General features: G+C 48.8%; 1 protein-coding gene across 1 annotated transcript in view; it reads left to right on the plus strand.

Moving 5' to 3' along the window:
- The window catches only part of tafa5a (TAFA chemokine like family member 5a), a gene marked incomplete at both ends in the record, with an annotated part of 86,498 nt that extends 68,720 nt beyond the window's left edge, over window positions 1-17,778 (plus strand). The window contains 2 exons of the mRNA XM_080022363.1: window positions 5,303-5,430; window positions 17,770-17,778. Coding sequence (XP_079878489.1) covers window positions 5,303-5,430; window positions 17,770-17,778 — 137 coding nt within the window. The remainder of the gene's footprint in view (window positions 1-5,302; window positions 5,431-17,769) is intronic.
- Between the last annotated feature and the right edge of the window lie 318 nt (window positions 17,779-18,096).

The raw sequence follows: 18,096 nt of genomic DNA on the forward strand, positions 1-18,096 counted from the left end.
AGGTCAGACGCAAAAATCGGAATGGGAATCAGCCAAGAAAATTGCAATCTCTCAATTTCTGTCTCCCTCTAAAAACTATTTGGCCTACAAACCACACACAAACACACACACACACACACACACACACACACACACACACACACACACACACACACACACACACACACACACAAGCACACACAGCTGTCATTATGGGCCTTGGCATAGCATTGGGGAGGATTTATTAGCCCTCTTTGCAGGCTGTTGACACCGGTGTGATCTATCATTTGGAGAGGAGATAAATGTCCCACAGAGGGTGTCATGTTGTTTTCTCCTGTGCTCCCTCGCTCCTTATCTCCTCTGATGGAACCAGGGATGCCCCACACACGTATCCACCATATCTACAATAATCTGTGTGTGTGTGTGTGTGTGTCTCGCTGTGTCACTTTGTCTGTGTTTCGGCCTTTGTGTATCCAAATAACATGTCTGTGTATCTTTTGTTTGTAGCCTGTCTATCTCTTGAATGTGTTTTGTGAGCGTGTGTGTATTTACACCTGCATGCTTGTGTGGTTCAGAGGGTGTGTGTGTGTGTGTGGCTGTGTGTGTGTGTGTGTGTGTGTGTCAATGTGGCGTGGGGATGGTGTGGTTTGAGCAGCCACGCCTGACCTGGATCAAGGTGATTGGGATCAGCGTGGCTGCATACCTGTTGCTCGTTGGTCGGTCCAACGAGAAACAGGTAAAACCCCCATCCCCCACACACACTCAGGAGAGGAGCCCTTGTCATGACACGCCTCCAGCTGCTCCTGGGCTAATTCCAACTGGCCCTCACCCTACAATAAACTGGTGTCTACAACGTGTCTGTGCATGTGCGTGTGTGTGTGTGTCTGTGCATGTGCGTGTGTGTGTGGGTGTGTTTGTGTGTGTGTGTGTGTGTGTGTGTGTGTGTGTGTGTGTGGAGGAGGGTAGCTTGGTGCGAAGCCACGTCAGTCCCAATGATGGCCCGATTGCCATCATTTTGGAAAAATTGTTAGATTCTCCAATTGTATGTTTCCAATTCGAACTTTGTGGACATTTTGAGCAAATGTTTGGGTTAGATTAAGGCGAATTAGCCGTCCAATCAAATGTTTGTGTGCTATTATTGATGGATTATCTTCCCACGGCAGACGTGTGTTATTACACTGTTATAGAGGCAAAAATGGACACCAGACAATTCAATTGAGAATTATTTCTATGACAATCGTCAACTAAATCTTAAGGACTGTGTGATCCCTAGATTAAGTATAGGTTATACTAAACACTCACCTCACAATTCAGCTGTTGTCACTGTTTTTATTAATAGAAAACAAGTTTAGGTCTGTGTGGACAGTGTTTTTATTTCGTTTTTTGACAATCGGTGCTGAGAAATATATTGATATTGATATTTACAATATAGTAACGCAGCTTTCTGAACTCCTATTGACTGTTCTAGATGATCTCATCAATGCTCTTAATATCCACATTACTAATGATTGTTCCTCAAATGGTTCGTGTGTGTAAATATCTCATGAAAGGGCCAAAAGTCATCCCTAAAATATTTTCAAAATATCAACATATTTGTCAAAAAATGTGGCAACATTTGATTCGGTTAATATCGTCCATATACAATAATAATAAAGTAATAAAAAAGCCCCGTTGATAAGCTGAAAGCAGCTCTGTCATGTCATGTTGGTGGCATTCTAACTGTATACTGAAACTGGTAACACACACACACACACACACACACACACACACACACACACACACACACACACACACACACACACACACACACACACACACACACTCTCCCTCATTTCCATATTAACCAGACTATGTATCTTCATCAGTTGAGGGTCACCTCGTTGAATGGTGATTCAGAAGCAAAACAAAAAGGCTGTTGGAGAATTGTGATGTTGACCTTGCCGCTGACATTCGTTAGATGAATGCACAGCAAATTCACACACACACACACACACACACACACACACACACACACACACGCACATGCACACACACAAACGACCTTGGGCCTGACAACTGTCAGGTTTCTCTTCTTCACTGACAATAACATGTCTATTTTATTTATTTCTTCATTTATTTTCAAATGACATTTTATTATCATACAAATGTTGTGATGAATTATCTTATGTGATATAATATAATGATATAATGATATTATCTTTTTTTGTTAATTCCATGCCACTATCATAGCATATGCTTACATTTAAATAATATAAATGAATTGATTAATTATACATTCAAAACTATATGTCATTGCAGACGATTTGTTGATATTGATCTATATGATATCTATTGGCTCTGAAGATCTTTCAAGAGGCTCAATTCATTTAGTTCAGGTGATGTAGTAGTGATGACGGCTCCATTCAAGCCGTCCTCTCTATGGACGGCGTTTTCTCCTCTGTGATCCCTTGCATCCTAATGCTTTTTTTTTTCTTTTTTCGTTTACACTCCCGCACCTCACTCACCCGTGCTCGACCAGCGGGGGCTGTGGTGTGATGCTTATTTTTTTTTGGGTGGTTACTGATTTACCCCCTGATTTCCACCAGTGGGGTGGTGTTCGGCGTAAGCGGGACTGAGCATGGAGCTGAGAGCAAACTGTGAACCTGGGCCTGATTCACACAAATTCATACAACACAAGAGATGGAGGGATGCAGCATGTGCATGTGTACCAGGTGCCAGGCATTGAATAAATTTGTCGCCAACTATTATTATTTTCCTTCGGAAGACACACACATACACACACACACACACCCACCCACACACCCACCCACACACCCACAGACACACACACACACACACACACACACACACACACACACACACACACACACACACACACACATACACACACACACACACACACACACGTCCCTCTCATGGTCATGAATGAGTTAATTGTGTGCCCAAGTGCTTTTTGGGGTTGATTTTTCAATGTCAAATAAACAGTATAAAGTATATACTGTATGTATATTGTACATGCCGGAATATTCATCACTTATGCTTATGAAACACCTCTCAATGGAAACAGATTTTAGCATTGGGCGCGGTGCGCACCGATGATCCATATTTTTTGTTTGTGACAGCCACTCAAGGTGCCCTTGCAATGAATTTATGGACGTGGAATTAAGCAGCATTCCTTGCATGCTTTATAGGAGCGCTCGCATGGCGTCAAAGGATTTGATGTATATGGCCAGCCTGATTCACGCGGCGTTTTGCAGGTATCCACTAAAGAATGTTATTTCCCCTCCATAAATGCATACGAATGTGCGCATGAATTTATGCCTCTTTCATCCCCGGCCTCGCACGCGCTCCGTCGTTGTTCGTGCATGTTATCTGAGAAGACCTGAAAATTTCCTCCTTTTTCCTCGCTTTCATTTACCCAAACCCTCACTGCAGCTGTTTGACACAGACTTTCTTTTACACCATGTGTGCGGACGTCCACCTCGGATACGAGCCGCCGCAATTAGTCCATTTATCTTACAAAAAGCCTCCTTGTTCCACTGATAAGCCCATAATTAAGACGTGTACTTTATAACACTCGACAGCGACTATTAGTGATGAAATGGGAAACTAAGGATAGGAATAAGAAAGACCTTTGAAAGCCTTTGATGGACATCATTTCACTGTTTGCAAGTGGTAAAGATGTCATTTTCTAAAATACTCTCGTGGAGAATTACCCGTCCATTTTCTTTTTTTTTTTTTTTCGGTTTTCACTGGCTGACTCAAATCTCCTCATATGCTCGTACACGATAATGGCAGCAGGAGATTTCAAAACCTTAAGGTACGATGCAAATCTCCCGGCCACAGACGGCAGAGAGGCTCATGGATGATTCATTGCGCCATATTGCCTCTCGCTGCAACAGCCCTGAGACTGTTTTGCGAAATGCCCGTTCTCCACCTTGCTACACCCGGTCCTCTTTTCCACGCGACTGGTGGACTGCAGCACAATATGTGACACTCGTCTTTTTTTGAATGCAGCATTTTTGGTTATTTTCCCTTTCGGGTAAAAAATTCTCAGTCAGTATTTTGAAATGCATTCTATACCAGTCTTAAGCATTGGCGGACCCTGTATTCAGTACTATTCGGGCAGACAGATATCGTGGTTCTGCATCGTCCAAACGCGTCACAAATGTTCTTACTTTTGTCTCAGCTTATTGTCGTTGAAATAATTTGCCACTGTTGACTGAACAGCTTAAAAGTTGAGTTAGTTACTGAAAGCACACAAGTTTGGATCCAGGCCTCTTGGGGTGTATGAATAAGCAAGGCTGCTGTCACGGAAAGGTTGCTGGTCCATATTTACTGTATATACAGTATATAGTGTGTATATACAGTATGTGTATATACTGTATATGTACCGTTGATTATCTTAATAATGCTATTTTATAGATATATATATATATATATTTTTTTTCAGACTGTTAAGATCTTTTTTTTTATGCCAGTAGCTTGCAGTGTAACACAGCAAACCTCACCAGAACAAATCCCTAGTATACTGTATGTAAATGTACCCGGTGGAATAGATTCATTCTGATTCGAACGCTGCACAATACATAACAATCATTCCAACAAGTACGCCTCCCCCCGAAAAACAAAATGAAAAAAAAGAAAACTCCCGCTGAACTACCCTCAGACTGGGCGCCCAAAAGGAATCCTCAGTGGAGGAGGAGATGTTTGGTGGGAACTCCCAGGTGTGTGAACATCTGTGCGGGTGGACCAGGGCGTCGCCGCCCAGGGAGCGGCGGCGCTCCATCAGCGTTTATTTAAAAACGAGAAGAAAAAAAATAAAAAGTGGGGTTGAATGGTTGTGCTCACAAACATGCACCGCGATGATTTAATCCGCCGGATTGGGGGAATGGCTGGTTTCTGTACATATGGATGGAGAGAACGGGGTCGTGGACGTGTTAAATGACATTTATGATGTGAGTGCTTTTTATTAACCTCGTTTCTCCCTCTCTCTCTCTCCCCTCTCCACCCTTATCTCGCCACTCTTTCCCTACTTGCCCGCGCTTCGCCCTCTCCTCCCTCAATTCAAACGGCGTCCCCATCTCAATTCTCTCACCACTCCACCATCCCTCCGCCTCTGATCCGTCCTCCGTCGCTCTTGTCTATTGACCCCCCTTTATCCCATTCATTGCGTCCTTTCATCTCTCAATCCCACCCTCTCATCTATATGTTCACACGTCTCCGTCGCCCCCCGCCTCTCTCTCTCTCTCTCTCTCTCTCTCTCCTTCTCTCCCTCCACCCCTCCATCCTTCTATCTCTCTCTCTCCTCTCTCCACCGCAGCCGGCATCGTGCGGAAAAAGCAGTGGTGTGAGATGGTTCCCTGCCTGGAGGACGAGGGCTGCGACCTGCTGGTCAATAAATCCGGCTGGACTTGTACACAGCCCGGCGGCCGTGTCAAAACCACCACGGTGAGCCCCCAGCACCGCGCCGCACGCGCGCGCACAAGGCTGCATGCTCACAACATTCTTTCAAGAAAATGCTCCGGGAACTGTTGGACATCGGCGTGGCACCGATGACAGGAGGATTCGGGGATATAGGACGGTCCTCGCAAGTCTTACCGGCACTCAGGTCGGAAGGGGACTCAAAGGATCCCCGGCAGTGACGTACAGTGCATTAGGGTCGGAAGATACCGACAAAATCAAATATCGCCCGATTGTTGGAGACATTTTTGGGAACCAATCATTGATCATGCGGTTATTATATCACGGGCGTATTATAACCAAGCAGGGGGAGAACAGACTGTCATTGAAGTTCAGACAGGACCATAATCAAAATCCCAGATGATATCTCCTCCCACATTACTTATTCAATTACCTTATTTGGCTTTAGCTATCTGGACTAAGCGGTCTTTTAATACATACGAATGTTTCGGCTATTATGGGATAAAATGATAGCTCCAAATTCCTCATTTTCCAGCTTAACTGAATAACCCCGAGATGTGAAGTGGCTGCAGCAGGGCTGAGCGGTGGCTTGCAGACCAATCTCGCCCCCCGTTGTTTTCTTCATTACGGCGCGCTGGCGTGAGATTACTTATTCACTTGACAAGCCTCTGGAAGTACTTATCTGCACCCCCCCCCCCCCCCGCCACCTCCACCACCGTCCACCGTTGAACATCCCCCTCCCTCCACTCATGTACACAAATTCCGTGGGCTTTGTTTGCTCCGTCGTCCCTGGCAATTAGACCGAATTAGGGAAGCTCTTAATGTTAATGACGGCGACAGATGGTCGGCCGCCCGCACGCTCCGCCCGTCCTCCTCCCTCGGCCCCTTCTCCGGTTTACACCCTCCTCCCACATAATACCGTATCCGCGCACCGGATCTGCTTTCGCGTTGATCGAGTTCCGTTTATCCAAACCCCTGCCCACCCCACCCCCCCCCATCCAAATGCGTGCAAACGTGTAAAGTTTCGGCAAATTGCCGCACGCCCGGTGGGAAAAGCGCTGCTTTCCCCCCCATCGACGCGACCAACGGGAAATCCCAGCGGCGACCGGGCCGCAGCGAAAGTGGCGCCGGCGGACGGTGGGATGTTTGTTTCTGGCAGAGTCTCGTGTATTTATTTCGTGGTTTGGGATCGTACCGTGGCTGACCTTCTTCCGACTTTTCTTTGTTTTTAAGTTTACAGTATGTCAACGGGCGGGACCCGTACGGCCCTGACCCAACCTGTGTATTCAAGACAAGGTTTATGCACACGAGCTGCGGTTAAAAAGTGATGAATATCGAAAAAATATCAGTTACCTGTACTGAAATCAGATTCACTGATAAAACTGTGATTCAATTACATAGAATATTCATATGTAGAAACAAATGAATGTTATACGTACAAATATTTTCATGTATTTATTTTTAGCTCAATTAAGTATTTAGTCGCCCGAATAACTTTCTTTCTTGCAGGCTTTGGAATGAGGTACTGCTATTCTACTGTTGCTACTACTAATACTTATATAAAAATTAAAAATACATAAAATAAATAAATACATTCATGTGAGAGCTTTACGCTTAAACATTTGCATCATAAACTTTATACAGTATATATATAAAGGCATTATGGTGGGGAACAATAGGGCTAATTCATGGTAGAATTGTTAAAAAAATCATATGCATGAAGATATTCTTTCTAATGTTTTGACAGAATATTGCCTTGAAATGTTGTTTTTCCTTTTTTTTTTTTTTCTTTTACGCTCACTCCAACATCTCGGAATCGCGACAGTGACGGGAAGCTCCGCTACTGCTGCTGCTTTCCAACCGCCTCACACAGTCCATAGTAAACACCGATGTTTTAACACGGGCCAGTGTTACACAACAGACACACACACGCACACACACACACACACACACACACACTCACATACACACACACACACACACTCACTCGCACAGGCACTGCCCTGTCTCTTAATGTCAATAGGCGAGTGCTGCAGGGCACTGGGGCATCATTAATGCGTCTGTCACAAAGTCATCATCAGACTAACTTGTTTACCGCTTCCTGCAGAAAGGCACGCACGCACACACATAATCACACACATAGGCACACACACACTACACACACACACACACACACAGACACACACACACACACACACACGCACACACACACCAACCTCCTGCTACCATTTGAGGTTGCCGAATCCAAATGATATGGTTGGGTTATCAGCCTGCCTCTGCCCCTGTACTCCTCACATGCTTACAGGGAGCAGTATGTTGCCTCGCGGCGTGACATGGACCACAATGCACCTCGCTGCTCGGACTGGGGTGACACCCGTTACATGTTCCGGCTATCTAGTCATTTGTTATCTGGACAGCCCACTAGCCCACACACATTTACAGGTGACAGGTGGATCCATAAATCGTTTTTGACGGATAGGGCGCTAGTGTGTCTTTAATGTGTATGTGAGTATATATACATACAGTATACAGTATATGTCCGCTGCATTTCTGCTTGGCTACCCTGGTTTGTCCGCCGCAGTAACATCTGCATGCCACATTTAGCTCGGACTGTCAGTCGACACGACTTGTTGGTCGCCGCTGACGTGTATGAACTGACAGGTATTCGTGCCTCTTTCATTGACTATCATTCAAACTTGCTGACAGCTGGTCAAACGGCCAGACAGCCATGTCTGCAGCTCCGGCTGGTCTGTGCATTTGGTGTGTGCACAGCTTTCTATACGGTCGATTCTCATCGTTCATTGGCGATCCGTCAGTTGAAGGGCTGTACCCGCTGATCTTGAGGGGGGGGGCAAGAAGCTGACGGAGGAATGCACTTCTGCCCCGAGTCCAAATCACGTAACCCTCTTGTTAACGGCAGTCTCAAGGGAATATGGAAACAAAAAACCATATACTTCCCCCGCCATCACCTGTGCTGAGCATCAAACAAATTGGCAGTCCCTGCCTCCCCGCCCGGGGCTCGCCCGGGTTAATCACGCAAAAACCCAAAGGACCCAGCGCCCCACCGCCGCCGCCGCCGCCCGCACGCGCTGTCCGGCGAGCACGTCCGGCCCGTCTGGCAGGTGTTTGTACGCAAACATCAAGCGGGACAAACAGAGCCGTCCCCGCGGGGGGGCTTTGACTCAGCCGATTCAGGCCTGACTCAGCCGCGTACCTGGCGCTCTGAGTGTACGGCTATTTTGAACAAATGTCGTGCGAGCCAGTCAGAGGTCTGCGGGGAAAGGGGTGCGTGCGGGCTCCAGACGATGACTGTCGTCCGCGCTGACGCCTGTGGCCCCCGCTCTCTACCTTTTGATCGACAGCGCGGATGACAGTGAGTCGCGAGGCGGCCCGGGTGAGCGTCGGGGCGTACCTCGCTCGGCCCCCGCGGCCCCACCCCGCCTCCGCTTGATGCTCTTTCTTTGCCCTTCCTCCGATTTGGGATCCCTCTCTTCGCGCGCTCTCCCTCTCTCTCTGATCCGTACGGATTTTGTTTTTCCCCCGTGCGGGCCGTTTTGCGCGGCCGTATTTATCTTCGGTCCGACCCTGCCGTGACGAGCACATGTTGTTGAAGTCAATAACCACACGGTATAGATTTTGTTGCGGCGGATAGCTGCAGAACAAATGAATAGAGATTGATCAAATGTCAGTGCTTGGTGGGGCTTTTCTAGGTTATGTTAACAGGAACCACACCAGTGTAATTTACATACCGTGACTCCACAACTGCTATTTTGCCATAGTTCGAAGCAAAACCATCAAAGTAGGAGTTCGGTAATTTATTTATTCCAGATTAATTGCCGCATGAAATGTGTCATCGATAAAATGCCATTGAGTGATGTGACTTGAAAACCCTGCGTAAAGCGCGACCCAAGACGGCATTGAGATATTGCCAAAAGTGTGTGATTTGAGATGGTAACCTTCCTCCGCCGGGTTTAAGTATTCCGCACAGCCGTCGTTAAAAACTAAAGTGGTGTTCTTTTTAGGGAATGTGCAGCATTTCCACATAAAAACTGATTTATACAATCCGTACGACTGTGAGCGAAAACTGTGAGAAACGCTTCAAACAGACCGATGCTCTTCTTTGCCCCGCAGCGTTCTACCTAACTAGGAATATTATTTAGCGGTGCCTCCGAAAATAATGAAAAAAAATATATAAATAAAAAGAGTGAACCATTCAGATTGTGTTTTCTTACACTTTCTGACACTATATTCATCAGCTCGGACATTACGCTGATATATGCAAAGCCGGTATTCCTGATGTGACATCCCTGTCAAACAGCGGCGCCGTCTCCCCGAATAAAAATAAAAATAAATAATAAATAAAAACGCCGAGGAGATGGGCGCGGTCATCCGGCGGCCATCCATCCTCCGCCGTTGCCCATTACACCCCGTTTCAACAAGTCCAACAGCCCAGACGTCATCAGACGGATGTGCGGCACTTAGGGCACGAGTCCGATGGTCTCAAAGAAAACGTTGACCAGCCCCCAGTCCAGGGATCCTTCAAGGGGATCGATGGGATGGGACGGCAACTACCAAGGCCGTCCGTTGTTAGGGCCGGTCGCTTTGCCGCCTCCGTTTTCCGAAAGCCGGTCCCGGGCTGCGGTGTTTTTTAACGTCCTTTATTGAGAATCAAACTGAATTAACGGAACGCCTTTGTGTCATGTCTTCTGCGCTGCCTCGACGCAGAGAACGACTCTCCCGACGTGTTTCGGGCATGCGTTTAAGAATTGCACTCCCGTTTTGAAATGTACATGGAGAAAACAAACGATATGAGGGCTCGTGCACTAACATACTCACAGTACAAACATCCTAACGTATCCCAAATATCTCATATCCGTAGCACCGCAGGGAGTCATACCAAAAATATACAGAACATACAAAGCCATACATGAACATGGTAAAATAGTACCAGCAATTTAGAAATCAAACTCCAATTTAAATCACATATACAACAATACATTGGGACAAGGCTGCAGATCGGTATTATCTAACAGTAGTATTGAGAGTAGCTCCTTATATGGCAAACTTATAAGTCTTACAGTTTAAGCTGACATGGTTTGTGTTTATAGATGGGAGCATCTATAAACACAAACCCTGCCAGCTTACTGGTACGGATTGCGCGGGTGGTATTCAAAACCTTTGACACTTGGGAATTTCTGCAGGTTCCTCGAGGTCTTTACTTTCATCTGCCCCGGGGGCCTGAAGCGCCACGCTTTCACTTTTCAGTCCCGCTGCCTCAAATACTTTCCCATTACACAGGATCCAGACGCCAGCTGTCCTCAGAAAACGGCGAGGCCACCAACACTTCCATCTAATGTATATTTACTTGAAACTGCACAAAACATCATGCTGGATTTAAAAGCGGCGCGAAAGCTCCTTTTTTTCTTTTAAAGCCAGGATTGCTTTTTTCACACAGTCCATGCCTGGCTCGGACCTCACGCAGGGCTTCTAGACGGCCACCTGTCCAACTCTCATTTCAATAGCAGCCAGAATGGCATACTTAAAAGCTGCCGGCATGCCTGCCATACACAAACAGTGTGTCATTAGTCCCATCATCCTACACAGCTGGCTATGGATGTGTTTGAGTCAAGTTGAGACTCTGGAAATAATTCACCCGGGTGAGCATTGCATCGACCTAGATTGTATAACGGTTACATGTTCAGAACAATACATGATATCAATGGCCCGAAAATACGTAGATTGTCCAAATGGCCCTTGTATCACTATGATAGCGTTTAAACACTAAAGGAATGCTTGGCAACTATTATGACTAATGACAAATGCAAAGATCAGCCTGATCAAGAACACACTTGCCGTGCATAACCATGCTCGCAATACATATGGTTCACCTGCCATTCTACTAGCTGGTAAACCAAGCTAGTAGAAGCTTACATCATTTACCTAGTTTGGTGTTTGAACAATTGTAAGTCGCTTTGGATAAAAGCGTCTGATAAATGACTAAATGTAAATGTAAATGTAGTTGTCCTGTGATCAAATTAAACTTTCCTTCTCTTCCAGGTATCATATGTTTGGATTGTTAACCCATTCGGTGGCAAAATGCGTCCGTGTTTTGTAAATCCTTTACAAATTCACCTCCACAACATCCACAATCCGATTTTCGATCCGAAAACATTTTTATTCAGCACCGATGACTATGCCATTGTTAGACTTTAGAATAATAAACAATAAGCTACTTATAAAACTACTTTTAAGTTACTCACCAAAATAAGAGCAGAAAAACGGATGCTATTTTTCCCAGAGAGGAACGCTGGCAGTAAAATGCTAATTACTACCTGCAGCTCCGATCAGAGCGATCTTTTCCCCAAACAAAGCAAATACAAACTCTAGATGTATTTGATTTACTGAGTTTCCTGCTGCCGCTCCGCTGCGGAGCAGGTGGCAGATCGCTCCAAATAAGATGCCTGTCTGCTCTCAGGGTCCGGTGGCACACTGCACACTGCACATTTGTTTGCCGGCGGATATTGACCGCCCCAATATGGCGACCATGCGGACAACATTACCCACAAAAATACGGGGAGAATCTCGAACCTGCTTGTGATTTCAAAGTTCGAAATCGAATGCTCATCTCCATCGATTTTGGATTTCAGATCAGCATCGTGACGTCCCCGAAGACCAAATGAACGTAATCTATATGTCCGTGAACGTAGGTCTCGAAGACTTGGCCGATGAGCGCTCAAGTCACTACCAGGATGGATGGATGGTGGAAATACAAATCGCAACCAATTATCGCTTTTTTTTGAGAGTTGTTGAAATGTGTTGGTTTTTTTTTATATTCCCCGCCCTTGTTCTCCCGCTGCTACACGACAAAAGGCGGTCAAGAAAATCGCCGCAGCTGCAAAAAAATAAAAAAATAAAAAAATAAAATAAAATTGACATGATGGAGACAGAGGAATAGAAAAAAAGCTGAAACCCTTTATCACCAAGATTACACGGAATCAAGAAAAAAGGTCTGCGAGTCGCTCCATCCCGAAATAGATGCATGAAACGTTCCCCTGACCCGAGAACGATCTGTGTGATGAATTAGCGCTCGGTAAAGACGTCATTTCATCCGGCGAGGAGGGGTGATTTGCCTCGACAAGGCGCTAAACGAATTTAATGTAGACCTTCGTCTTATCAAGCCGCTCGCCGAAATAAAACGCTGCCTCGGCGTGCCGAGACCTCCTCCGATTCTGAAACGTCGAGCGGGACGCTCCAGTCATCTCCCGTCTGGCCTGCCCCCGTCGCCCCCGGCCCCCCCCCACAGCAGAAGCATCTCTCGCCGGTAAAAAGGACGATGCTCCGCGACGCCCCGCCCCCCCCCCCCCCATTTTAGAGGTGGCAGATCAAGCGGCTCCCTCTTGTTGAGAGAAAAGGAGAAGGAAGGACGAGAGAGGCACCACGAGGAGAGAGGGGGGCGAAGCAAGATCGACCCCCAGGGGTCCCCGACGGGGACTTGCGTTCCGGGCGGGTAGGACCAACGGTTTGAAGCAGGGGATGGAAGCGGCGTCGCAGGAGGAGGAGGAGGAAGAGGAGGAGGCGGGGCTGGCGTTTGTAGAACGGATGGATCGTTCACGGGGCGAAGGTGGAGACGGGGAGAGAGAGATTTGAGCTTGTCAGATACACGGTTAAAAAAAAAAGGGGGGGCCTTTCCAGTCCGTTTCAAACCGCGGCACATCAAGCGCGGTCGCCCGTCCCCTGGCCCTCCACGACGCCTGTGAAGCCGCGAGAATAGGACGCCCACCTGGCCCCGCCCTCTTTCAACGCCGTTGAAAGCCTCGACCACTGCCGAGCTCAGAGCATGGCGTCGGGGATGCGCTTTTGGCCGACGTCTCCGGGGTCCCCTGTCAGGGGAGAAAAACGCGCGGTTTCCTCCCGGTGGGCCGCGGGCTGACGCCTCTCAGGGGCGGGGGGCGCGGGGAAACCGCGCTTTGTTTCGCGTCTCGGGTTTTTTTTCTCGACACCTTTTCTCTCACGGCACCTTGGCACGGCGGCGACGGAAACTATGATGCTGAGGAGAAACGCGCTGCACGCACGCGCATGCATGCACACGCACGCACACACGCACGCACACACACGCACGCACGCACACAATGGATATTGAGAGTAAGAGACACTTAAGTGTACTAACTAGGTCTTAATCATAGGTTCCATTAGCTGCGCTCTGATTGGGGTATTTAGGGGTTGAATGGAATGCTGTGGAAGTGACACCCACTGAGGGAAGACTGTGATTGCTGTGATCAAGACCTTTTTTTTACTGAGAACAATGGAGGAGAGGACCCGAGAGGAGAGGAGAGGAGAGGACTCAAGAGGAGAGGAGAGGAGAGGAGAGGACTCAAGAGGAGAGGAGAGGAGAGGACTCAAGAGGAGAGGAGAGGAGAGGAGAGGACTCAAGAGGAGAGGAGAGGAGAGGACCCAAGAGGAGAGGAGAGGAGAGGACTCAAGAGGAGAGGAGAGGAGAGGAGAGGAGAGGACTCAAGAGGAGAGGACTCAAGAGGAGAGGAGAGGAGAGGAGAGGAGAGGAGAGGACTCAAGAGGAGAGGACAGAAGATGAAAGGAGAGGACAGAAGATGAAAGGAGAGAAGAGAGGACTCAAGAGGAGAGGAGAGGACCCAAGAGGAGAGGACTCAAGAGGAGAGGAGAGGACTCAAGAGGAGAGGAGAGGAGAGGAGAGGAGAGGAGAGGAGAGGAGAGGAGAGGAGAGGAGAGGAGAGGAGAGGAGAGGAGAGGACTTAAGAGGAGAGGAGAGGAGAGGAGAGGAGAGGAGAGGACTCAAGAGGAGAGGAGAGGAGAGGAGAGGAGAGGAGAGGAGAGGAGAGGAGAGGAGAGGACTTAAGAGGAGAGGAGAGGAGAGGAGAGGAGAGGAGAGGACTCAAGAGGAGAGGAGAGGAGAGGACTCAAGAGGAGAGGAGAGGAGAGGAGAGGACTCAAGAAGAGAGGAGAGGAGAGGACTCAAGAGGAGAGGACTCAAGAGGAGAGGAGAGGAGAGGACCCAAGAGGAGAGGACTCGAGAGGAGAGGAGAGGAGAGGACTCGAGAGGAGAGGACAGAAGACGAAAGGAGAGAAGAGGAGAGGACTCAAGAGGAGAGGAGAGGAGAGGAAAGGAGAGGACTCAAGAGGAGAGGACTCAAGAGGAGAGGAGAGGAGAGGAGAGGAGAGGAGAGGACTCAAGAGGAGAGGAGAGGAGAGGAGAGGAGAGAAGAGGAGAGGACTCAAGAGGAGAGGACTCAAGAGGAGAGGAGAGGAGAGGAGAGGACTCAAGAGGAGAGGAGAGGAGAGGAGAGGAGAGAAGAGGAGAGGACTCAATAGGAGAGGACTCAAGAGGAGAGGAGAGAAGAGGAGAGGAGAGGACTCAAGAGGAGAGGCTCAAGAGGAGAGGACTCGAGAGGAGAGGACAGAAGACGAAAGGAGAGAAGAGGAGAGGACTCAAGAGGAGAGGAGGAGAGGAGAGGAGAAGACTCGAGAGGAGAGGACTCAAGTGGAGAGGACTCGAGAGGAGAGGACTCAAGAGGATTCAAGAGGAGCGGACTCGAGAGGAGAGGAGAGGACAGGAGAGGAGAAGACTCAAGAGGAGAGAACTCGAAAGGAGAGGACTCGAGAGGAGAAGACTCAAGAGGAGAGAACTCGAAAGGAGAGGACTCGAGAGGAGAGGACAGGAGAGTAGAGGAAAGGACTCGAGAGGAGAGGCCAGAAGACGAGAGGACAGCAGAGGAGCCGAGGCGAGGGGAGAATAGAGAAGAGAGGAGGAGAGCGGAGAGAAGGATAGAGGAGGAGGAGACTAAAGAAGAGGCGGGAATGGAGGAGCGGAGGGGAGAACACAGGAGACGACAGAAGAGGAAAGGAGAGAAGGATGGAGGAGGGAACCCAAGAGGAGAGTACATAAAAAAAAAAACCAGGAGAATAGAGGAGCAAGGCTCAGACGAGGAGACGAGAGGAAAACTGAGGAGAGGTCTCAAGGGGAGGAGGGAAGGGAGGAGGACAAGAAAGATGAGGAATGGAGACATTGAGAGGAGCAATAAATAGGTATTTGGTTTTTAAAACAATAAATGGAGCACGTAATGACTCTGTTCATAACAGGGTCTCGTGTAATTATGGGAAGAAGTTGGTTACCATGAGAACCTGTTTGCGTATCCACGGCGGCGGGTTAAACCGTCGACAGGAGCGTGGGGACGGGGCTGAGCGGGGAAAAAAAAAAAGGATAATTTATTTCGATCCCAACTTCTAAACAGAACCCGTTTCTGTTTCTCACTTTCTCCACCCACCTCTCCCTCCCTCTCTCTCTCTCTCTCCCTCTCTCTCTCTCTCCCTCTCCCTCTCTCGCTCTCTCGCTCTCTCTCTCTCTCTCTCTCTCTCTCTCTCTCTCTCGCTCTCTCTCTCTCTCGCTCGCTCCGTGGATCTGCCCGCGGCCCGGGCCTGACGGGATCTCCACACCAACTCACACTCACACACGCGGGGCGTGCGCGCGCACGCCCGGGTCTGTGGTTCTGGGTTGGTACCGGCCTTGGTAATTGATCCTTTGGGCCCCGCAGCCACACATGCACACAACCAACAGTGGGTTGAACAGAATAGGCACTAAGAAGACAGCTGCTTGGACGCCACACAAGGACAGCGGGAGGGGGAGCGAGCGAGAGAGAGAGAGAGAGAGAGAGAGGGAGAGAAGGAGAGAGAGAGAGAGAGAGAGAGAGAGGGAGAGACGAGAGAGAGAGAGAGAGAGAAGGAGAGAGAGAGAGAGAGAGGGAGAGAGGGAGAGAGAGAGAGAGAGAGAGAGAGAGAGAGGGAGAGAGAGAGACGAGAGAGAGAGAGAGAGAAGGAGAGAGAAGGAGAGGGAGAGCGATCCCGTTGCTGTTAACCATTACCTACATGTCTTGCAGCTTATATCTGGAGGGAGCTAAGTCAGCACAACCTCTCCGCTCGGAAAAAAAAACCAAACCCTCCCTATTTTTTTTTTTATTTTATTTTGGGGTGGTGTTTTAGGAATTCGGGAAAGACACGGCGACCATGTGCTTTGTTAGTAGAAAGGCTGCGGGAGTGAGAGCCAGAGAGAGGGAGAGGAAACCGAGACGATGGCAATGAGAGCGCGCGTCTCCCCGGGTCCTTATCAGCGGTTTCCAGGGGCCGGCGGGAACCCACGTGCTCGGCGAGCGAGTTCCGCCCCAAAAAAAAACCCCAAACTTTCCAGCCGCCCGGCGACCGCAACGTCGGCCGACACCGTCGATAGGTGGCTTCCGGCTATCCCAGTTGGCCGAGGCAGGTCATTGTGTGTGTGTTTGTGTGACGTCACCCGCCACAAACCACTGCCTGATTAGGAAACACTTTCCCAGAAACAAAGGAGAAGGCGGAGCGCGGAGCGGCGGAGCGGCGGAGCCGAACAGCACCGTCGCACACAGCGCGAGCCTCGGTATGTGCACCGCGCATATCGATGTGAGCGCCTTGAATACTCCTCTGTTTTACACTCGCTCCCCGCCTCGGTTCCTCTTTCCTCCCTCGGGGAGACATGCTGGGTGTCTCTGTGTTACGTTGCCAGGTCTCGGCGGGCTATTATGTGGAATCACCCCCCCCCCTTTTCACTCCCACACTCACGGCAAACTCTGTATGCAGGGACGCGATTGTCTGGGAGCGAGCGTGGGCTCCGCACAGCCCCGGCGTACGTGCGCGGTGGTGTTGCTCTCGGTGCCTCGCGAGGCAAATTGGTGGCATTTGGGCTCCGTGCGCGGCGGTGCCGGGGGGGGGGGGGGGGGATCATTTTATTCATAACTTGGATTTTAAAATATTGAGATATTATCAGGGAAACATGAATAACAATGCAGTCGCAGTCAAACCCAACAGAGACTCATGCACATGTAATGTGCTTTCAGTCAAAGTGCCTCCATCAGGCAGCGAATCTCAGCCCCCCCCCAAAAAAAAAAAAAAACACGCGGAGAGAAAAACCGTCGCCTCAAAAAGCAGGAGATACGAGCGATCATTGCATAACCTGTCTGCCTGCAAGTGATATCTAAGAATTAGTGTTGCACCTACCCAGACAATCATGGCTGGGTCGGTCATGAGCTACTCTACTTCCGATAAGAAAAGCAAGTGATGGAGATATGTGTCACCCCAAAGGACACCACGCCAATCCGAGCCGCGGACAAGGCGGGTTTTGATGGGCTGCAACATTCTTTTTTTCTTCCATTTTTCTGTCAGATCGGCGCGAATGTCATTATGGCTGGCGGGGGGGAAAAAAAAAAAAAACCCCGCTGAGATAGCGCGTTTGAAGGCCACGCCCGTCATCCTGCGTCCACCAAGCTTGATAACCGAACCCAGTGCCCCCCCTCCCTCCCTCTCTCCCCTCAGGCTCTATGACGTGACAAGATTCGACACTCTCACAATATGGCGGCGAGCGCTGACGACCCCTTGACAGACAGCCAAAAACCAACCACCAACACCCCGACCCCCACCACCAGTAACGCCACCGCGCCAACCAGCCGAGACGGAAAAGCCGAGAACCCACACATGCAGCTACAGAACACCGACAGCCTCCCAGAGGCGGCAAGGTACAACCAGACCCTCTAGCTCAGTCTTTCTCAACCTATTTTATGTCAAGAATCCGAATTTGATATGCGGACACCAAGATTTTGTCACAGGGATCCCAATCGGAGACTATTTTTTATTTTTTTTTTT

Source organism: Zeus faber (assembly GCF_960531495.2).
Source record: "Zeus faber genome assembly, chromosome: 21".
NCBI lineage: Eukaryota > Metazoa > Chordata > Actinopteri > Zeiformes > Zeidae > Zeus > Zeus faber.